The sequence below is a fragment of the Heptranchias perlo genome, chromosome 1, assembly GCF_035084215.1.
Source record: "Heptranchias perlo isolate sHepPer1 chromosome 1, sHepPer1.hap1, whole genome shotgun sequence".
NCBI lineage: Eukaryota > Metazoa > Chordata > Chondrichthyes > Hexanchiformes > Hexanchidae > Heptranchias > Heptranchias perlo.
In genome coordinates, this window is record NC_090325.1 from 197,973,322 (window position 1) to 197,994,321 (window position 21,000).

Below are 21,000 nucleotides of genomic sequence, written 5' to 3' on the forward strand. Positions count from 1 at the left end.
GTACTGTGTGCAGTTCTGGTCGCCACACTACAGGAAGGATGTGATCGCTTTGGAGAGGGTGCAGAGGAGATTCACCAGGATGTTACCAGGGCTGGAGCGCTTCAGCTATGAAGAGAGACTGGGAAGATTGGGTTTGTTTTCCTTGGAGCAGAGGAGGCTGAGGGGGGACATGATTGAGGTGTACAAAATTATGAGGGGCACAGATAGGATGGATACTAAGGAGCTTTTTCCCTTCGTTGAGGGTTCTATAACAAGGGGACATAGATTCAAGGTAAAAGGCGGGAGGTTTCGAGGGGATTTGAGAAAGAACTTTTTCACCCAGAGGGTGGTTGGAGTCTGGAACTCACTGCCTGAAAGGGTTGTGGAGGCAGGAACCCTCACAACATTCAAGAAGCATTTGGATGAGCACTTGAAATGCCATAGCATACAAGGCTACGGACCAAATGCTGGAATATGGGATTAGAGTAGACAGGGCTGATGGCCGGCGCAGACACGATGGGTCGAAGGGCCTCTCTCCGTGCTGTATAACTCTATGACTCTATGACTCTATGGCCACAACTGGAGTATTGTGTCCAGTTCTGGGCACCGCACTTTAGGAAAGATGTGAAGGCCTTAGAGAGGTTGCAGAGGAGATTTACTCGAATGATTCCAGGGATGAGGGATTTGAATTACGTGGATAGACTGGAGAAGCTGGGATTGTTCTCCTTGGAACAAAGAAGGTTGAGAGGATATTTGATAGAGGTATTCAAAATCATTAGTCTGGACAGAGAGAAACTGTTCCCATTGGCAGAAGGGTCAAGAACCAGATTTAAGATGATTGACAAAAGAACCAAAGGTGACATGAGGAAAAACTTTTTTACACAGCGAGTGGTTAGGATCTTGAATGTACTGCCCGAGGAAGTGGTGGAGGCATATTCAATCATGGCCTTCAAAAGGGAACTGGATAAGTACTTGAAGGGGGAAAAAATGTGCAAGGCTACGGGGATAGGGGCGGGGCAGTGGGACTAGCTGGATTTCTTGTGCATAGAGCCGGCGGGGACTTGATGGGCCGAATGGTCTCCTTCCATGCTGTAACCTTTATGATTCTAACTTCCATTTAGCAAATTAAACACCTTCCATCTGGGTGCCTCTTGTTACACTTTTTGCTTAAAAACTCAAACATTATAAGTAACTTTTTTTTCAAATCCTTTCTTCGAAAAAAGGGACAAAAATCCCAAAACGTGACACTGGCATTGAGCAATGCAGATAATCTGCATGTTCCTGCCTTTTCTCACTGTTAATTCAAAACGCTGTTGCTGTGTCTTGTGAGCTCCCAGGAATGAAGCCTGGAGCTCGTGCTAATTCTGATCTCAGTCACACATTTTACACATACAGCAGTGTGGGCACTTGCTGCACTAAGTAAACAAAAACATGTTTTATGAGAGTCTCGTTCCTAACAACAGGCTGGAGGTGATTCCATGGAGATCCCAGAAAAATTGAGGGTGGGGAGAAGGTGAATCGTAGGTCCAGGTATGGAACTGAAGACAAGCCCTTGGCCCCTGAAAAAAATTATTGGAAGATGGGATTGTTTCATGGATTCGATTGGCTTTTTTTGTGGTAGAGCTGGTTGTTCATTGGTTTCTTTTTTGAAAAAAGTTTTAATGGATAGTAAATTTGTGTTTTGAGATAATGAAATCGGGGGGTTTAATTAATGGGGTTTTGAGTCAATTGACATGATTTGCACCCTGGGCACACTTTTTTCCATGCTTTATGACCATGTTTGCTTTGCAGGTTTGCATGGAATTTCTAATTGTATAGACTTTCTTGGAAATTCTACAAATCTGAAGTTAGTAGTTCATTAGAAAGATGAACAGTTTTAGATTTTCTGAGATTGCACTTTAAAGTTCTGTCCAATGAAAATATTATTCTGTGTATTAATAGGTGTCTGCATTAGTTACCATGTATAGTCACGAGGAAGATATTGATAGTGCAATAGAGATCTTCAGCCAAGCTATCCAGTGGTACCAAGAACATCAGGTAAATATCTTGCTGTGTACTTGTCATTTTTGTGTCGTATTCAAATATCAAGTACAAGATAAGGAAATAAATAGTGAATTATTACTCATTGCAGCTGAAGTATACAATCCAGTGCCTATAAAATATGATTGATAATACATAGGAATAGGCCAGACTGGAAAAGATCAATGCAGTCTGTCTGGCTTTCCCAATTACATACCATGATATACTTCTAAAGCTAGGGTGAGGGTGAATTAAAAAAGAAAATAAGCCATCTTAAAGATGAGCTAGCCATTGAACATGAAGTCAATGGATAGAATATTGAACTGGCAATAGGTAGCTGTCTTGTATTTCCTACACTTTTATGTAGAGAAACTTCTTGTACCAACCCATACTTGTAAATTGGATAGTGTTTTCTGCTTACTTTTATACAAGATTGGGATCTTAATGTTAGATGTAGCTGAGGAACTGTTTAGATGAAGCACTCTGAACTATATTGAAAGATCTGGTAGATCTATCCTGTCCTTTGCTTTTATTTTGTCTTCTCCATGTACACCTTTGTGAACCTTCCAATTTATTTAATGTCTTGACGGAGATGCGCTTCCCAAGAAAATAAAGCTGAAGCTTGCGCCTGTCGTAGTTAGCAATAGAGCTAGATATTGGTCTAAGTTACAATTTATAACCAATTGCATTCTACAAGTAACAGCTAGACTGAGGATATTCCATTGAGTTGATATATGTCTGTACTTGTATTTTGTAATCACATTCTGAAACTTTTATATCTCTCATTTGCAATGAATTCATTGACAGTATTAACTGCTTTTATATGCCATTTGGAAGTATCCATATTTCTGTGAATATGCACTGGAATTCCTACAACCCTACTGGTATTGTTTGATATGAGATGGAAAATGCTGTGCCTGAGGAAAAAGTAACCAGTCGTGTTGAGAGTCTTTGATCGATTATAAAGCTGAGATGTCATAGATGGATTTTTATGTGGATAAATTAAGGTAATGCATACAAGAACAGGTAACAGTAAATGTGTATAACTGAGAGTCTCCAATGGCTGAGGCTGAAAAGGATTTGAATGAGACCATTGATATCCTGAAAGCACTGGCCTGTGGCATTATCATTAAAGCAAATTAGGTACTGTGGAATCTGGAGAGCATTGCATTTCAAGTCAAAATAAGTTATTCTTGCATTGTATTGATTAATGGTGAAGCCAGTTCTGGAGTATGGTGCATTAGAAAGGGTTCAGAGAAGAGTGACCAGGTTGATTTCAGGCCTTAAGGGATCAATTTATGAGTAAAGGCACAAATTACTCATTTTTGCTGGAGACAAAATTGAGGTGAGACATGATACAGGCCTTTAAAATAATGAAAGGTAGTGATGAGGCGGAAGAAAGCAAGCTATTTAATTTGGACAATGGACTAGTGGACACCGTACAAAGTTCACAAGATTCAAGCAAGGATAGAGATTAGAAAAAAAATCCTTCCACGTGATAGTGAATGTGAAACATGCTCCCAGAGAAGGGAGCTGATTCAGGATCCGTTGTCACTTTTAAAAAGGCATAGGGGCTTAGTCGGAGCATGGCTTGATTTTTTTTTCCAGTGGAGTGAAAGGAGGATTTTAATGTTCTTTATAGTAGGTAACCAACAGGTGGTAGTTTGTTTTTTCATGGACCTCCCATCACAATCAATCATATGTGGAGTCTGGATGTAGCAGGATTGCTTGAAAGGTGGGTAATAGAATAATCCACGTGATAGAAAATCCATGATAGAATAATCACACATGCACTCTGGATGGAATAGGCTTCCGCCCAATTTATATATCGCGGCATTCACATTGTCCATGTTTTTCAGACGCACTCCCCTCAGTTTGTTCACCTCATGAGCAGAGACCATAGGAAATGTTCAGCATGAGTTTTGAAACAAGGAACCGGGTCTCACCATTCTGTTTAAATCCTTGAGATAACTGAACATGTAGATGAGGACTATTCAGTGCATATAATTTATTTGAATTTTCGGAAGGCATTTGATAAATGTCTTGTCAGTTTGGCTCAGTTGGTAGCATTCTCACCTGAGTCAGAATGTTGTGGGTTCAAGCTATTGTACAATCAAAGGTACATTCACATAGATATTTTGTTAGAATATTGTATATTTGTGTATAATTGCACACATTTTACAAGCGTACATTCCCATGCATAGTTTATGGAGTCACTGTGCATCCTGACTGCATGGTGCCTGCGGGAAGAATGTGTTGCCACATGTTTACACTGGGAGCCATGCAGCTTGAGGGGCGAAGGCAGCTGTTTGGCCCTGGATTCTGGGGTTATTTAGGTTTGGGCATAGTGGGTAGGGGTCCTGAATACTAGTGGTCATGTTAGTTGGCATTGGTGCCTCTCATGGCCAATGGAGGTGTTGCTGCACTGAAGGGGAAGTTTATGTTGAGAGGGTCTCCAAGAATGGGCTCCAGACTGCTTCATACTTCTACATTCAGAGAATGAATACTGCATCAAAGGTAGATCATCTAATGTGGCACTGTGAATTATTATTTTGTTTTTAAATATAGCCGAATTCGCCAGCTCATTTGTCACTCGTAAGAGAAGCAGCCAACTTTAAGCTGAAATATGGGCGGCAGAAGGAAGCAATCAGTGATTTGGAGCAGCTGTGGAGGTATGGTTTAATTCTTTTTATATATTTTAGCAATTTAGATTGCAATAAGGACATAAGAAATAGGAGCAGGAGTAGGCCAATCCTGATCTGATCCTAACCTCAAAACAAAATTCATGTCCAATTTCCTGCCCGCTCCCCGTAACCCCCAATTCCCTTTACTTCTCGGCAACTGTCTATTTCTGTTTTAAATTTATTTAATGATGTAGCTTCCACAGCTTCCTGGGGCAGCAAATTCCACAGACCCACCACCCTCTGAGTGAAAAAGTTTCTCCTCATCTCATTTTGAAAGAACAGCCCCTTATTCTAAGATTATGCCCCCTAGTTCTAGTTTCACCCATCCTTGGGAACATCCTTACCGCATCCACCCGATCAAGCTCCTTCACAATCTTATATGTTTCAATAAGATCGCCTCTCGTTCTTCTGAACTCCAATGAGTAGAGTCCCAATCTACTCAACCTCTCCTCATATGTCCACCCCCTCATCCCCGGGATTAACCGAGTGAACCTTCTTTGTACTGCCTCGAGAGCAAGTATGTCTTTTCTTAAGTATGGAGACCAAAACTGTATGCAGTATTCCAGGTGCGGTCTCACCAATACTTTATATAACTGCAGCAATACCTCCCTATTTTTATATTCTATCCCCCGAGCAATAAAAGCCAACATTCCGTTGGCCTTCTTGATCACCTGCATACTAACTTTTTGATTTTCTTGCACTAGGACCCCCAGATCCCTTTGTACTGCAGTACTTTCCAGTTTCTCGCCATTAAGATAATAACTTGCTCTCTGATTTTTCCTGCCAAAGTGCATAACCTCACATTTTCCAATATTGTATTGCATCTGCCAAATCTCCGCCCACTCACCCAGCCTGTCTATATCCCCTTGTAGGTTTTTTATGTCCTCCTCACTCTCTACTTTCCCTCCCATCTTTGTATCATCTGCAAACTTTGATATGTTACACTCGGTCCCCTCCTCCAAATCGTTAATATAGATTGTAAAGAGTTGGGGACCCAGCACCGACCCCTGCGGAACACCACTGGCTACTGGTTGCCAGTCCGAGAATGAACCATTTGAGTCTTTCAAATGTGGATTGGTGATCTGGGGCATTAGCTTTCAAATCAGATGGCAAGGTCACTTTGCACTGCCTTGGGAGAACTTGGTTTTAGTTATGCTATAACGTGGACTGTCTTGTGAAAATGTATCTAACTGGTGATCACTGCATCCTCCAGCAAGCTATATGGTGACGCTAAGCCTCGAGTGAGGTGGAGAATAGATTATGGTTTTCAAAAGTAGTTGAATGCTGAATTACAGACAGTAGTCCTTCTCACTTGGGCGTTTGTGCTGCTTGCTGCAGGATGGAATCCCAAACAGTGGTCTATTGTCCCATTTTGAGGACAAGAAGGAAGTATGGGCAGGAGCATCTGATTTTGCCCAGATGAAATGTTCAGTTGGCAATGAGCAGCATGATGGTTTCAGAGAGATTTTCAGCTCAGACTGTTCTTCACTCCATGCTGGTAGGAAATACATGGCAGCAGTGAAGCCTCGTTGGAGAGAAAACCCAACGAGATATATATATTTTAAAAGTTAGCTTCCAGTATTTCTGCAATTTTTTAAAAAAGTTTTAATTTTGAAAGTAGGGATTTTTGTAATGGTCATTGGAAGAGCAATGCTACTGCTTGGTAATTTTTCAGTGAGTAATTCCTTCAATGTTTGATGGACTTGAATATATTATTGCGTTTTGCATTGTTTTTGGCACTGTTGCCAATATTGAGCTAAAGCAAAGGAAAACCATCCTTAACTGTTATGATTTGGGGTTCTTTAGTGTCATTTTTCTCATTTAATGGTGACAGTTAGTGAAAGTGGGCCATGTCCCTTTTTATGTTTTGACATTTCCCTCTTTTTGTGTTCATGCCCTGTGGAATGCATGAAATTGGGATTAGTAATTATTCCAATTGCAGTATTACGACTGGATTAAATATAGTCTCGTGCTGAGCTTATATATTTGGGATAAAGGGAAATAGTAATTGCAGATCAGAGATTTGACAGGTTAAAACAACTGATACAATTTATTTACAGAATCAAGGAGAGTTATAAAATATAGCAAATTTAGACTAGTGCTAGAGTATAAGACAGGTATGATTAATAACATCATACAGTTCCTCAGTGCTCTCTCCCTCTAGCCTCTCTCAGCAGTTAGAACGCTCTTGGATTTTTTTTTAAAAAGCCCTTCACACTGCATTGAACAGCAGCAGTCCAGCTTATTGTGCTTCTTTGAACAAAATGCTCAGAACTCTTTTGTCAGAACAGCCTTAAGATTCCAAGAAGACCTGAAAAATCTGCAATAATCTTTTTATTTGCCTAGTCTTTGAAGAAGGAAAGAGATAAATTTTGAAGTTACAATTTAGTTTGGTAATATCTTTAACACAATCCATGGCCATTTCATGATGCAAGCTAGCCAGTTCTATTTAGCATGCAACCTCAGCAAAACTGCATTGATTCTGACATTACTGTTATAAAATTCATCAAAACAATTTTTGATTGAGAATTGAAAGGCTGGGGAGCAATTTACCGATTCTAAAGGCATTAACACCTGCAAATCAGAAGATGTTACACTTTAGAGTTGTAAACAATTTTACAACACCAAGTTATAGTCCAGCAATTTTATTTTAAATTCACAAGCTTTCGGAGATTTTCTCCTTCCTCAGGCAAATGTTTCAAGATCTCCTTGAAGCCTACATCTTGAAACATTTGCCTGAGGAAGGAGAAAATCTCCGAAAGCTTGTGAATTTAAAATAAAATTGCTGGACTATAACTTGGTGTTGTAAAATTGTTTACAATTGTCAACCCCAGTCCATCACCGGCATCTCCACATCATGACACTTTAGAGTAATTAAGATAGTTTCTTGAGAACAAAGGCAAGGCCCCCCCACCCCCCCCCCTTATCAAACACAGCCACTTACTTTTAACTCATGTTTGCAAGAATGCTACTAATGTGTGTATGTATATATCATGATTTGTGGCATTGCTAAATGTGACATTCTTTTGGGCTTATGTTTTTTTTTCTCCTGGGGGGAGCTGGAAAGAGACTCCATATCTTTACCATCTCTCCTCCACCAACATATTTATTTTAGAAATTTGGTACAGAATCTCAAATAATGATGCAGATTCTATTATTAAGCAGGACACAAAGGGGCAGTGGTGCCCTAATGAGTTGTGTAGTAGAATTTTAAATATTTATTGTCCTCTATGATGTTAGCCAAATGAAAATGGAAACACCCCCTTAAAGGGGGGGGGGGGGGAAGAGTCAACCCAAGGCATTATTGTGTAATTTCTAAAGGCTCCTTCATGTTGCATTCAGACATTTCTACCACTTATAAGTATACTGAGAATTGGGGTGTTGTATGTTAGTGACAGACACATGCATCCCATACAAAGAACTATTTCCTGAAATCAAAATGCTTGATAGTGTTTGCATATATGAAGAATATAGGTAAAAGGCAATCATGCTTTTGTTTCATAACCAGAATAGTGCTAGTTTTGTCTTTTCTAGACAAAATCCTGAGGATGTCCGGACTTTGGCACAACTCATCTCTGCGTATTCATTGGTGGACTCCGAAAAAGCCAAGACGTATCCTTTTTATGCAACAACTATTTGCATTTTTGTAGTAGCTTTAACATACAGAACATCTTAAGGCACTTTAGAGTACTAACAAAGGAACAGAGCACCAACCCAAGGGAGAGTTTAGGAAGGGCGATTGAAGGCTGGGGAGAAAAGAGGGGTTTGAAATGGTTTTTAAAGGAGTGGCGGTGAAGAGGCAGAGAACTCTCTGGATGGAATGTCATACAGCAAGTGACTGACACTCCACCACCAATGGCAGGGGATGGGATGCACAGTATAGAAATTTATTTGTAAACAAGTTGTGTTCTGTAATTTGGGCATATTTGATTACAAATATTGGTAAGGGTTTGCTGTTGATAGTAAAATGTATAAATAATTTAATAAAAATAAGAGGGTTTAATAATTTCACTTCAATTTCCTAAACATTCTTCTGTCCAGACTTAGCAAGCACCTACCTTCACCTGACACTATGTCTTTCAAAGTAGATGTTGATGCCTTAGAGAATTCACATGGTGCCACATACATACGGAAAAAGGCTGCAAAAGTGGCAGGTGAAAGCCAACTGAAAGAACGTGGGTATGTGGAACGGGCTTAAAATTGCACTTTGGTGTTAATGTAGACAGAACATACCAGTAGTTTTAGATCTAGGTTTCATTCACGCTAGAATTGTGACACTGGTGTGAAGCAGTTTCATTGTACTCTGGCGGTGCAGTTATTATAGTGTAAATTCAGCCCGATTTCAGGGTCAGGGCCCGACCTTCCAACACAGAATGAAATGGAGTGAGACTCTGGGAGGAGGAGTCATTCTACTTTACTTTGGAGTTAGTTTGGACCTTTGTACCTGATTCACACTCCTCAGTATTGGTACAAAGCAGTACTGTTTTGCACTAATGCTGAACTAGCGGGCTGTGCAAGTACTGCTAGTCATGTGTCCTGACATTGGTTGGTTTATATTATAGGGATGACTCCAATGGGGAATGGCACTCGCGTGAAGTACATTTTGAGGATTCATGGTTGCCTGCGGCTAACCATCAATTAAAATTAATGGATAGGAAATCGTGGGCTGCTGCTACTTCCAGTTTCCCAAGAGACGCTCCTGAGAGCATCGTTCTCCGCTGGAAGCACCAGATTTCATAGTCGCTTCTTGTGCCTGAACCATTGGAGGAATCATTCTATTTGTGAATGTTAGGTGATGGCTGTACTTGTGTTTACATCTGAATTTGATTTGACCATTGCATGGTGTTAAGAACGTAATGTGATGCTGCAGCATCTATGAAGACCATCATGTCTCTGAAATTTCCACAGTAATGCAGTTTGGCTTCTGCGTCTTGAACTGGAATCATGTGAGACTAAGAAAAATTGAATACGTTCTGTTTTGGTTGCACCCGTCCTACTGTCACTCCTTCCTAATTTGTTTTTCCTTTTCTTTTAAAGACAAGGTGATACAAAGAAAAAAAAGAAGAAAAAGAAAGGTGCTTTTTTTTTTATATTGCTCGTTTCTCTCTCTCCCTCCCACCACTCCCCACTTCCAGCAATCAGCTTGAAATAGCCACTCCTGACTTTTCTATTATAGTCTTTGTTATTGATCATTTAGGATGTGTTACTTTGGATAGATGGAGTTGCTCTTGCTCATTACTTTGTTTCTGGCCTCCACCTGAAGTGCTCACTGTAACCACAAGCAGTGTGTTAAGATAGCAATTTTGTGAAAGCAGTTGATGTTAGAAATTATTACACAACAGCTGTCTTTCCTCCCGCTTTCCTGGAGAGATAACTGGTATCAGCTTGGCCACTCCTCAAACATACGGGTCAGATCTGGAGTACAGCAGCATGGAGGATCACACCTGTGCTCCAATTGTCACTTCTTCTTTCTCCTAACACCTAATGCAAATGTTCATGATTCCACTTTATAAAATTAAATCAATGAACATCAAAGGGCACTCATCATGTATAACCGGCCTGTTTATCTTTTATTGTGTAGGTAAACTGCCCAAAAATTATGATCCCAAAGTGCCTCCAGATCCTGAACGATGGCTTCCCATGCGGGAGCGCTCATACTATCGTGGGAGAAAAAAGGGTAAGAAGAAGGAACCAATAGGGAAAGGAACTCAAGGAGCAACATCAGGTGCAGCATCTGAACTGTAAGTGTTTGCTAGTGTAGGATTGTTGCTTACAATGTGCCAATCTACCTGTCGCAAATGCGTCTGTCCATAACCGTATTGGTAGGAGTGACCACCGCACAGTCCTCGTGGAGACAAAGTCCCGTCTTCGCACTGAGGACACCATCCAACGTATTGAGTGGCACTACCACCGTGCTAAATGGGATAGATTCAGAACAGATCTAGCAGCTCAAAACTGGGCATCCATGAGACGCTGTGGGCCATCAGCAGCAGCAGAATTGTATTCCAGCACAATCTGTAACCTCATGGCCCGGCATATTCCTCACTCTACCAACAAGCCAGGGGATCAACTCTGGTTCAATGAGGAGTGTAGAAGAGCATGCCAGGAGCAGCACCATGCGTACCTAAAAATGAGGTGCCAACCTGGTGAAGCTACAACTCGGGACTACGTGCATGCTAAACAGGGGAAGCAACACGCTATAGACAGAGCTAAGCGATTCCACAACCAACGGATCAGATCAAAGCTCTGCAGTCCTGCCACATCCAGTCGCGAATGCTGGTGGACAATTAACAACGAACAGGAGGAGGAGGCTCTGCAAACATCCCCATCCTCAATGATGGCAGAGTCCAGCACATGAGTGCAAAAAACAAGGCCGAAGTGTTTGCAACCATCTTCAGCCAGAAGTGCCAAGTGGATGATCCATCTCGGCCTCCTCCCGATATCCCCACCATCACGGAAGCCAGTCTTCAACCAATTCGATTCACTCCACGTGATAGCAAGAAACAGCTGAGTGCACTGGATACAGCAAAGGCTATTGGCCCCGACAACATCCCGGCTGTAGTGCTGAAGACTTGTGCTCCAGAACTAGCTACGCCTCTAGCCAAGCTGTTCCAGTACAGCTACAACACTGGCATCTACCCGACAATGTGGAAAATTGCCCAGGTATGTCCTGTCCACAAAAAGCAGGACAAATTCAATCCGGCCAATTACTGCCGAATCAGTCCACTCTCAATCACCAGCAAAGTGATGGAAGGTGCTATCAAGCGGCACTTACTCACCAATAACCTGCTCACCAATGCTCAGTTTGGGTTCCGCCAGGACCACTCGGCTCCAGACCTCATTACAGCCTTGGTCCAAACATGGACAAAAGAGCTGAATTCCAGAGGTGAGGTGAGAGTGACTGCCCTTGACATCAAGGCAGCATTTGACCGTGTGGCACCAAGGAGCCCTAGTAAAATTGAAGTCAATGGGAATCAGGGGGAAAACTCTCCAGTGGCTGGAGTCATACCTAGCACAAAGGAAGATGGTAGTGATTGTTGGAGGCCAATTATCTCAGCCCCAGGGCATTGCTGCAGGAGTTCCTCAGGGCAGTGTCCTAGGCCCAACCATCTTCAGCTGCTTCATCAATGACCTTCCCTCCATCATAAGATCAGAAATGGGGATGTTCACTGATGATTGCACAGTGTTCAGTTCCATTCGCAACCCCTCAAATAATGAAGCAGTCTGAGCCCGCATGCAGCAAGACCTGGACAACATCCAGGCTTGGGCTGATAAGTGGCAAGTAACATTCGTGCCAGACAAGTGCCAGGCAATGACCATCTCCAACAAGAGAGAGTCTAACCACCTCCCCTTGACATTCAACGGCATTACCATTGCTGAATCCCTCACCATTGACCAGAAACTTAACTGGACCAGCCATATAACTAGGGAGAGAGTAGGGCCTCTTAAGGATCAACAAGGTCATCTATGTGCGGAACCACAAGAGATGGGTGAGATCCTAAATGAATATTTCACATCGGTATTTATTGCTCCAACAACACTCAAGACGTTCGACACCATCCAGAACAAAGCAGCCCGCTTGATTAGCACCCCATCCACCACCCTAAACATTCACTCCCTTCACCACTGGTGCACAGTGGCTGCAGTGTGTACCATCCACAGGATGCACTGCAGCAACTCGCCAAGGCTTCTTCGACAGCACCTCCCGAACCTGCGACCTCTACCACCTAGAAGGACAAGAGCAACAGGTACATGGGAACAACACCACCTGCACGTTCCCCTCCAAGTCACACACCATCCCGACTTAGAAATATATCGCCGTTCCTTCATCGTCGCTGGGTCAAAATCCTGGAACTCCCTTCCTAACAGCACTGTGGGAGAACCTTCACCAGACGTACTGCAGCGGTTCAAGAAGGCGGCTCACCACCACCTTCGCAAAGGCAATTAGCTTTGGGCAATAAGTGCCGGCCTCGCCAGCGACGCCCACATCCCATGAACGAATTTAAAAAAAAAAAATTCTACAGTGAGTGGATGATTGGCAAAGAACAGGGAAGGAATCTGATTGTGTCAGAGGTAGGGGCAGATGGTATTTGGGCAGCCCGTGGAGCAGGTGCGTCCAGGTTTTTCTCTTGCCTCAGGCCCATAAAATTTAGATCCATGTTTGCACTAATGTGCTTATATCTCAAAGTTGCTGCTAGTAACAGATCTTTGTGCTCTGATTTAAGATTTATCCATCAATGAGGCTATATCCCTTTCCATACCTCCTGGCTCACATGTAAACTAAACAAACCAGCAATTAAGAAACATGAGTGTAACTAGGACTAAATTGGCTGGGATTGAGGGATGTATTGCCCAGACTCAGGCCACATGTGGTCCATAGGTCACAGTCCAGACACAGCTGATGTAGAGAAAAAGTAAAACCATGATACAGGGTAGTTGAGATAAGGTTACGAAGTGGGTACCTCGATCCTCTCCAGAATTAACTGGGGGTGATAAGTGATGTAGAAAGGAACGGATAAATCTCATGTTTTACTCATACAGAATTCCTGAAGGAATGAACGTTTAGTTTTCAGTGGGTCACTGCAGTTGGTTTCCTCAGTAATGCAATGGGGAGAAAGATGCCAAGGTTCCTACTGATGTGGCGTTGGGATGGCTCATACTGGAATGTGCACATATGACGCTGGGGTTGAGAAGATCAGGCATTGCAATGATGTTCTCATTCACTGCCTACGCTCACAGATGAAGAATGGTCTGTGTTCTACAGATAAGGGCATAGAACACAAGAGTACATAAATTTATTGGTAAATTTATTCACGGCAATGATTAGGCCACAGTTAAAGTACTGTGTGCAATTAAAGCGTGTCCCATTCTGGAAAGGGCATTAAAGAAATAAGCGCAATGTAGATTCACCAGGATGATGCCAAGGATGAGAAACTTTAGTAATGTGGAGGGATGGGAGATACTGAGACTTTCAACTGGAGTAGAGAAGGCCAAGAGAAGATCAAATCGAGGTTTTTAAAATGATAAATAGTTTTGATGGGATGACTAGAGAAAGACTTAATTCCTCTGGTTAGGGAGTCAGTGATGAAGGGATCATCAATTTAGTCATTGAGAAAGGTTAGGAGAAATTTCTGTGCACATGGAGTTGGAGCATGAAAGGCTTTGCCACAGGAAATGGTTGAAGCAGAGACCATTTCATTTTTAAACAGAAAAGTGGATAAACATTTGATGTGGAGAAAGATAGTTATGGGAAGAGAGCAGAGGAGTGGGATTAGTTTTGGATTAGCAGAGAGCCGGCACATGATGAGCTGAATGGTGACCTGTGCTGTAAATTTCTATGGCCTCTTGAGCAGATTAATAGCAGCTTGCCATCGAAAGGACCATATGTGCTGAATTATATTTATGTGGCTTAATACGGATACCAATGGTTAAATTCTGATTTTTTTTTTAGTACTTTGACTCTTAAACGGTTTAATAAATTTAACACACACTGTAGGTCAAGTGTCAGTGGGGGAACATTTAGGGAACAATGATCATAGTATCTTAAGGTTTAGATTAATTATGGAAAAGGACAAGGAGCAATCTAGTGTCAAAATACTTAATTGGAGGAGGACGAATTTCAGTGAGTTGAGAACTGATCTGGCCCGGGTAAATTGGAATCAAAGATTGGCAGGCAAAACTGTAATCGAACAATGGGCGGCCTTTTAAAGAGGTGATGGTTTGGGTACAGTCTAGGTACATTCTCACGAGGGGGAATGGTAGGGCAACCAAAGCCAGAGCTCCCTGGATGATGAAAATGATAGAGTATGCTGAAGCAGAAAAAGGGGGCGTATGACAGATATCAGGTTGATAATACAAGTGAGAACCAGGCTGAATTTTTTTTTTTTTTTTTTTATTCGTTCATGGGATGTGGGCATCGCTGACAAGGCCAGCATTTATTGCCTATCCCTAATTGCCCTTGAAAAGGTGGTGGTGAGCCGCCTTGAACCGCTACAGTCCGCGTGATGAAGGTTCTCCCACAGTGCTGTTAGGTAGGGAGTTCCAGGATTTTGACCCAGCAACGATGAAGGAAAGTCAATATATTTCCAAGTCGGGATGGTGTGTGATTTGGAGGGGAACATGCAGGTGGTGGTGTTCCCATGTGCGTGCTATCCTTGTCCTTCTAGGTGGTAGAGATCGTGGGTTTGGGAGGTGCTGTCGAAGAAGCCTTGGCAAGTTGCTGCATTGCATCCTGTGGATGGTACACACTGCAGCCACGGTGCGCCGGTGGTGAAGGGAGTGAATGTTTAGGGTGGTGGATGGGGTGCCAATCAAGTGGGCTGCTTTGTCCTGGATGGTGTCGAGCTTCTTGAGTGTTGTTGGAGCTGCACTCATTCAGATAAGTGGAGAGTATTCCATCACACTCCTGACTTGTGCCTTGTAGATGTTGGAAAGGCTTTGGGGAGTCAGGAGGTGAGTCAGTAACCACAGAATACCCTGCCTCTGACCTGCTCTTGTAGCCACAGTATTTATGTGGCTGGTCCAGTTAAGTTTCTGGTCAATGGTGACCCTCAGGATGTTGGTGGTGGGGGATTCGGCGATGGTAATGCCGTTGAATGTCATGGGGAGGTGGTTAGACTCTCTCGTTGGAGATGGTCATTGCCTGGCACTTGACATGATGAACCGTTATAAAACACTGGTTTGGCCACAGCTAGAGTATTGTCCAATTCTGGGCACCATACTTTAGGAAGTATGCGAAGGCCTTAGAGAGGATGCAGAAAAGATTTACTAGAATGTTTCCAGGAATGAGGGACTTCAGTTACATGGATAGACTGGAGAAGCTCGGGTTGTTCTCCTTAGAGCAGAGAAGATTGAGAGGAGATTTGATAGAATTGTTCAAAATCATGAAGGGTTTAGATAAAGTAAATGAAGAGAAACTGTTCCCATTGGCAAAAGGGTCGAGAACCAGTGGACACAGATTTAAGGTGATTGGCAGAAGAACTAAACGTGACATGAGGAAAAGCGCTTTTACATAGCAAGTAGGTATGATCTGGAGTGCGCTGCTTGAAAGGGTGATGGAAGCAGTTTGAATTGTGGCTTTCAAAAAGGAATTGGATAAATACTTGGGAAAAAATTTGCAAGGGAAAGAGCGGGGGAATGGAACTAATTGAATTGCTCTTGCAAAGAGCTGGCGGGGGGCCGAATGGCTGCCTCCTGTGCTGTAACCATTCTGTGATCTTTGTAATGTCCCTGCAAGCTCACCGTTGGTGGTTGAATGTTTTTAGTTGCTGTACTTTACAGCCCAGTTAACGATAACTCAACCTTTTTATTCCAGTGATGCCAGCAAGACTGTGAGCAGCCCACCCACATCCCCACGACCTGGGATTGCAGCAGCAGTTGCATCTTCCAGCAACATTGTGCCCCCTCGGCAACAGAAGCCTTCTGCTGCCTCCAAGAAAAAACAGCAACAAAAAAAGAAAAAGGGTGGAAAAGGGGGGTGGTGACACACGGATTGTGGGATACGTGATGGTGACACTGTCGGATTGTGGGATACGTATTCTGCATGTGCATAGAGACTGTTAAATCTTAATCAGTGTATGACACATTGTAGTGTTACTGAAGCTTTAATAATAAAGTACTCAATGTGAAGACCATTTAAGTGTATGAATGTTTAATTTGTACCAGATGCAGTCTCTCTACTGGTGCATCTACAGGCAATTATCATTTTTTGAACTTATGAATTATTTGTTTGGTTCTCATCAGCATTCATCTTTATCAGTTCAAATTGCTGACGTATAATGAAGTGTCTACTAGGATTATCACCAGAATCTTGAGAGTTTATATTAGAAGTTACATTGTGTTAACTTGTGTGTCATTTAGTTTATTTACTGTTCAAAACTGGTGAAATTAAAGTGCTCAATAGCTGTGCAGCAGCTTGAAATGTTGGGTGGCATATGGCATTTATGGTAAAATTATCATTGAGAGGAGTACTTTTGTGGAACTTTAAAAGGTGGAAGTGAATGTTAAATTGCATCAGTGATTTTTGCTGCATTACCAGGTATACTCCTAGTTTTCAAGATACATTAATAAATGACGCTGGTGTTCATTTACTAGGAAATGATAGAGTTGCTGGCACTTTATGCTGCTACCACCTGGATTTATCACAATGGTGTAAATTTCTGATTTTCAGTGACAGATTCTTTTTATCAATGAGTTTTGGAAATTAATAAATCTGATTCTTTTAACATGTAGGGCGTCAGTCTTAATGCTAAGCTGTGATGACTCTTCAAGAGGATCAAAAGAAACAGTACAAAGCTTAAACAGTGTTACATAAATAACAACCAAAAATACTGGAAATACTCAAGTCAGGCAGCATCTGTGGAGAAAAACAGTTAACATTTCAGGTCGATGACCTTTCATCAGAACTGGAAGAAGTTAAAGATTTAACGGTTTTTAAGCAGGTACAGTCTCAGGGAAAAGGGGGAGGGGGGAGGAAAGAACAAAAGAGAAGGTTTGTGATAGGGTGGAGGGCAGGAGTGCGGCAGGACAGAGTGAAGCAGCTGCGAGTTTGGTGAATGGGAGTTTAAGGGTTAATCTCTTTAAAATCCAGTGTAAATTGCTATCAACTGTTTAAGTTCAATTTTAAAGTTTAAATTTTTAACTTTCTGTCAGGCTTCAGCAGAGAGCTGCTGTAGTAAGTTAATTGGTTAGCTAGATTAAACTGGTTCCTGAAGGTGGAGCAGGCCCGACTCATGAATCACAAACTGTAGAAATATAGGGGCCTGTAGTGCAACAGCACGGAGTACAGAGTGAACAGCTGAGAGTTTGGTGAGTGTGGGAGTTTGGTGAAGTGCGGGAAGGAGGCGCTGCTTTGCCTTGCTTTTCCTAACTTTTTCTGCAGAGCAGCGGCGGTGGACCTGAGCGTCAGAAGACGGAGAGTGGGGAATAAAAGCAGCAGCAGACCTGCAACAAGAGAAAACTACTGTGCGACGTCACAGGTGAGGCAGGAGAGTCCGAGAGGTGAGCACAGTATAAAAGGAGAGACCGAGAGCGGGAGGAGAGTCTGAGAGGTGAACGCAGTGTAAATCTAAGGCAAGTCATGGCAGCACAGCTCGCACCCGTGATCTGCTCCTCCTGCACTATGTGGGAAGTCATGGACACTACCAGTGTCCCTGGCGACCATGTGTGCAGGAAGTGTGTCCAGCTGCAGCTACTGGCTAACTGCATTTCGGAGCTGGAGCTGGAGCTGCGGGTGGATTCGCTGTGGAGCATCTGTGATGCTGAGACTATTGTGGATAGCACATTCAGTGAGGTGGTCACACCGCAGGTAAAGATTACACAGACAGAAAGGAAATGGGTGACCACCAGACAGAGGAAAAGGACTAGGCAGGTAGAGCAGGAGTCCCCGGGGCCATCTCCCTCTCAAACAGATATTCTGCTTTGGATACTGTTGGGGGAGTTGGCTTAACAGGGGAAAGTAGCAAGACCCAAGTTTGTGGCACCACGGGTGGCTCTACTGCACAGGAGGGGAGGAAGAAGAGTGGCAGGGCTATAGCGATAGGGAATTCAATAGTAAGGGGAACAGATAGGCGTTTCTGTGGCCGCAAACGTGACTCCAGGATGGTATGTTGCCTCCCTGGTGCTAGGGTCAAGGATGTTGCGGAGCGGCTGCAGGACATTCTGGAGGGGGAGGGTGAACAGCCAGTAGTCGTGGTCCATATCTGTACCAAAGACATAGGTTTAAAAAAAAAGGGATGAGGTCCTGCAAGGTGAATTTAAGGAGTTAGGAGATAAATTAAAAAGCAGGACTTCAAAGGTAGTGATCTCAGGATTACTACCAGTGCCACGTGCTAGTGAGTATAGAAACAGGAGAATAGACAGGATGAATGCGTGGCTGCAGGGATGGTGTAGGAGGGAGGGATTTAGATTCCTGGGACGTTGGGACCGGTTCTGGGGAAGGTGCGACCTGTACAAGCGAGACGGGTTACACCCGAGCAGGACTGGGACCAATGTCCTCGCGGGGGTGTTTGCTAGTGCTGTTGGGGAAGGTTTAAACTAGAGTGGCAGGGGGATGGGAACCTGAGCGGGGAGTCAGAAGGGAGTAACGTTGAGAGCAGCAAGAGAGGGGAAGACCCAGGGGGAAGTTACAATACAAAATAGTACAAACAGTTGTTCAAGATCAAGTGGAAGGGAAAAGCGTAGAGCAGCAGAAAGAAAGTGTACTTTAGACACTACAGATAAAATAAAAACTAGAAGGCGTAAGGCGATTAACCCAGCATCAAAGCTGAAGGTCAGGCTAGGGTGTGTGGCCCAACTAAGAGTTCTATATACAAATGCACTGAGTATAAGGAATAAATTAAATGAACTACAGGTTCAAATTCAAATTGGAGGGTATGACTTGATAGCTATTACTGAGACATGGCTGCAGGATGGTCAGGATTGGGAACTAAATATACTGGGTTATAAGGTCCACAGGAGAGACAGGGAAAATGGAAGAGGGGGAGGAGTAGCCTTAGTGATTAGAGATGAAATCCCTTCAATGATAAAGGGGGATATAACGAGAGGTAAGCAGCCAACAGAGAACTTATGGGTTGAATTGAGAAATAGGAAAGGATCTAGGACTAGAGTGGGAATTGTGTATAGGACCCCTGGCAGCAGCTCTGAAGTGCTCGATTGTATAAATGCAGAGATTAAACAAGTGTGTAAGAAAGGCATAGTGGTCTTAATGGGGGACTTTAACCTTCACATAGATTGGGAAAAGCAGCCTAGCAACTGTCAGAAAGGTGGTGAATTTCTTGTGTGTTCGGGATAGTTTTCTACAGCAGTATTTCCTGGGGGCAACGCATACTAGATTTAGTAATGAGTAATGAACCAGATTTAGTTAACAGCTTAACTGTGCGTGAACATCTATCCAATAGTGATCATAACATGATCGAGTTCAATGTAGTGTTTGAAAGAGAAAAAGAGTGAATCAGCTGACGGTTGTGAGGACAACACAGTGTGCTGAGAGTTTGGTACGTGTGGGAGTTTGGTAAAGTGGGGGAAGGAGGTGCTGCTTTGCCTTGCTTTTCCTGCAGAGCGGTAGTGGACCTGAGAGCGGTGAGCGGCGGTAAAGAGCGAGACCAGAGCGGGGATAAAAACAGCGCAGAGAGAGCGAGAGTCCAGTCGGTGAGCGGCGGTAAAGAGCGAGACCAGAGCGGGGATAAAAACAGCGCAGAGAGAGCGAGAGTCCAGTCGGTGAGCGGCGGGAGAGAGCGAGACCAGAGCGGAGATATAAACAGTGTGGAGAGAGCGAGACCAGAGCTTACTCTGAGAGCGAGACTCTGAGACCAGCGGCAGTTCGGGGTGACGTCACCAGTCAGAAAGTGACGCGGCACAGGGGAGGCAGCTGATTGGTGAGTAGGTTCAGGTGAGTATTTCTACCATTTTACTGTAAGTAAAGTAATAAGAAAGGGAAAATCTGCAGGTTTTATAGCAGATAGTGTTTTTTTTTAGTGAACCTAGGTCCCTAGTATAGTTAACATTTTCTAATTTCAACGTAATTTAAAAGGGGTAACTCAGCTAAGGCAAGTCATGGCAGCAGACCTCGCACCCGTGATATGCTCCTCCTGCAAGATGTGGGAAGTCATGGACACTACCAGTGTCCCTGCCGACCATGTGTGCGGGAAGTGTGTCCACCTGCAGCTACTGACCGATCGTATCTCGGAGCTGGAGCTGCGGGTGGACTCACTGTGGAGCATCCGCGATGCAGAGAAACTCGTGGATAGCACGTTTAGCGAGTTGGTCACACCGCAGGTAAAGGGTATACAGGCAGGAAGTAAATGGGTGACCACCAGGAAGAGTAAGAGATGCAGGCAGGTAGTGCAGGGGTCCCCTGTGGCCATCCCCCTCTCAAACAGATATGCCACTTTGGATGCTGTTGGGGGGGATGACTTATCAGGGGAAGGCAGCAGCAGCCAACTTCCTGGCACCACGGGTAGCTCTGCTGCACAGGCTGGGAGGAAAAAGAGTGGCAGAGCTATAGTGATAGGGGACTCAATTGTAAGGGGAATAGACAGGCGTTTCTGCGGCCGCAACCGAGACTCCAGGATGGTGTGTTGCCTCCCTGGTGCAAGGATCAAGGATGTCTCGGAGCGGCTACAGAACATTTTGGAGGGGGAGGGCGAACAGCCAGCTGTCGTGGTGCACATAGGCACCAACGATATAGGTAAAAAAGGGGATGAGGTCCTAAAAGCAGAATATAGGGAGTTAGGAGGTAAATTAAAAAATAGGACCTCAAAGGTAGTAATCTCAGGATTGCTGCCAGTGCCACGTGCTAGTCAGAGTAGAAATAGGAGGA

At 43.5% G+C, this 21,000-nt stretch overlaps 1 protein-coding gene across 1 annotated transcript in view; it reads left to right on the forward strand.

Annotated features, from left to right (window-relative positions):
- Window positions 1–16,315, forward strand: part of srp72 (signal recognition particle 72) — a 73,475-nt gene extending 57,160 nt beyond the window's left edge. Inside the window, exons 13-19 of the mRNA XM_067994965.1 lie at window positions 1,921–2,016; window positions 4,567–4,670; window positions 8,217–8,294; window positions 8,724–8,861; window positions 9,720–9,757; window positions 10,264–10,423; window positions 15,997–16,315. Of these exons, the coding sequence (XP_067851066.1) occupies window positions 1,921–2,016; window positions 4,567–4,670; window positions 8,217–8,294; window positions 8,724–8,861; window positions 9,720–9,757; window positions 10,264–10,423; window positions 15,997–16,165 (783 nt within the window). The 3' untranslated portion in view covers window positions 16,166–16,315. The remainder of the gene's footprint in view (window positions 1–1,920; window positions 2,017–4,566; window positions 4,671–8,216; window positions 8,295–8,723; window positions 8,862–9,719; window positions 9,758–10,263; window positions 10,424–15,996) is intronic.
- The last annotated feature ends 4,685 nt before the right edge of the window (window positions 16,316–21,000 follow it).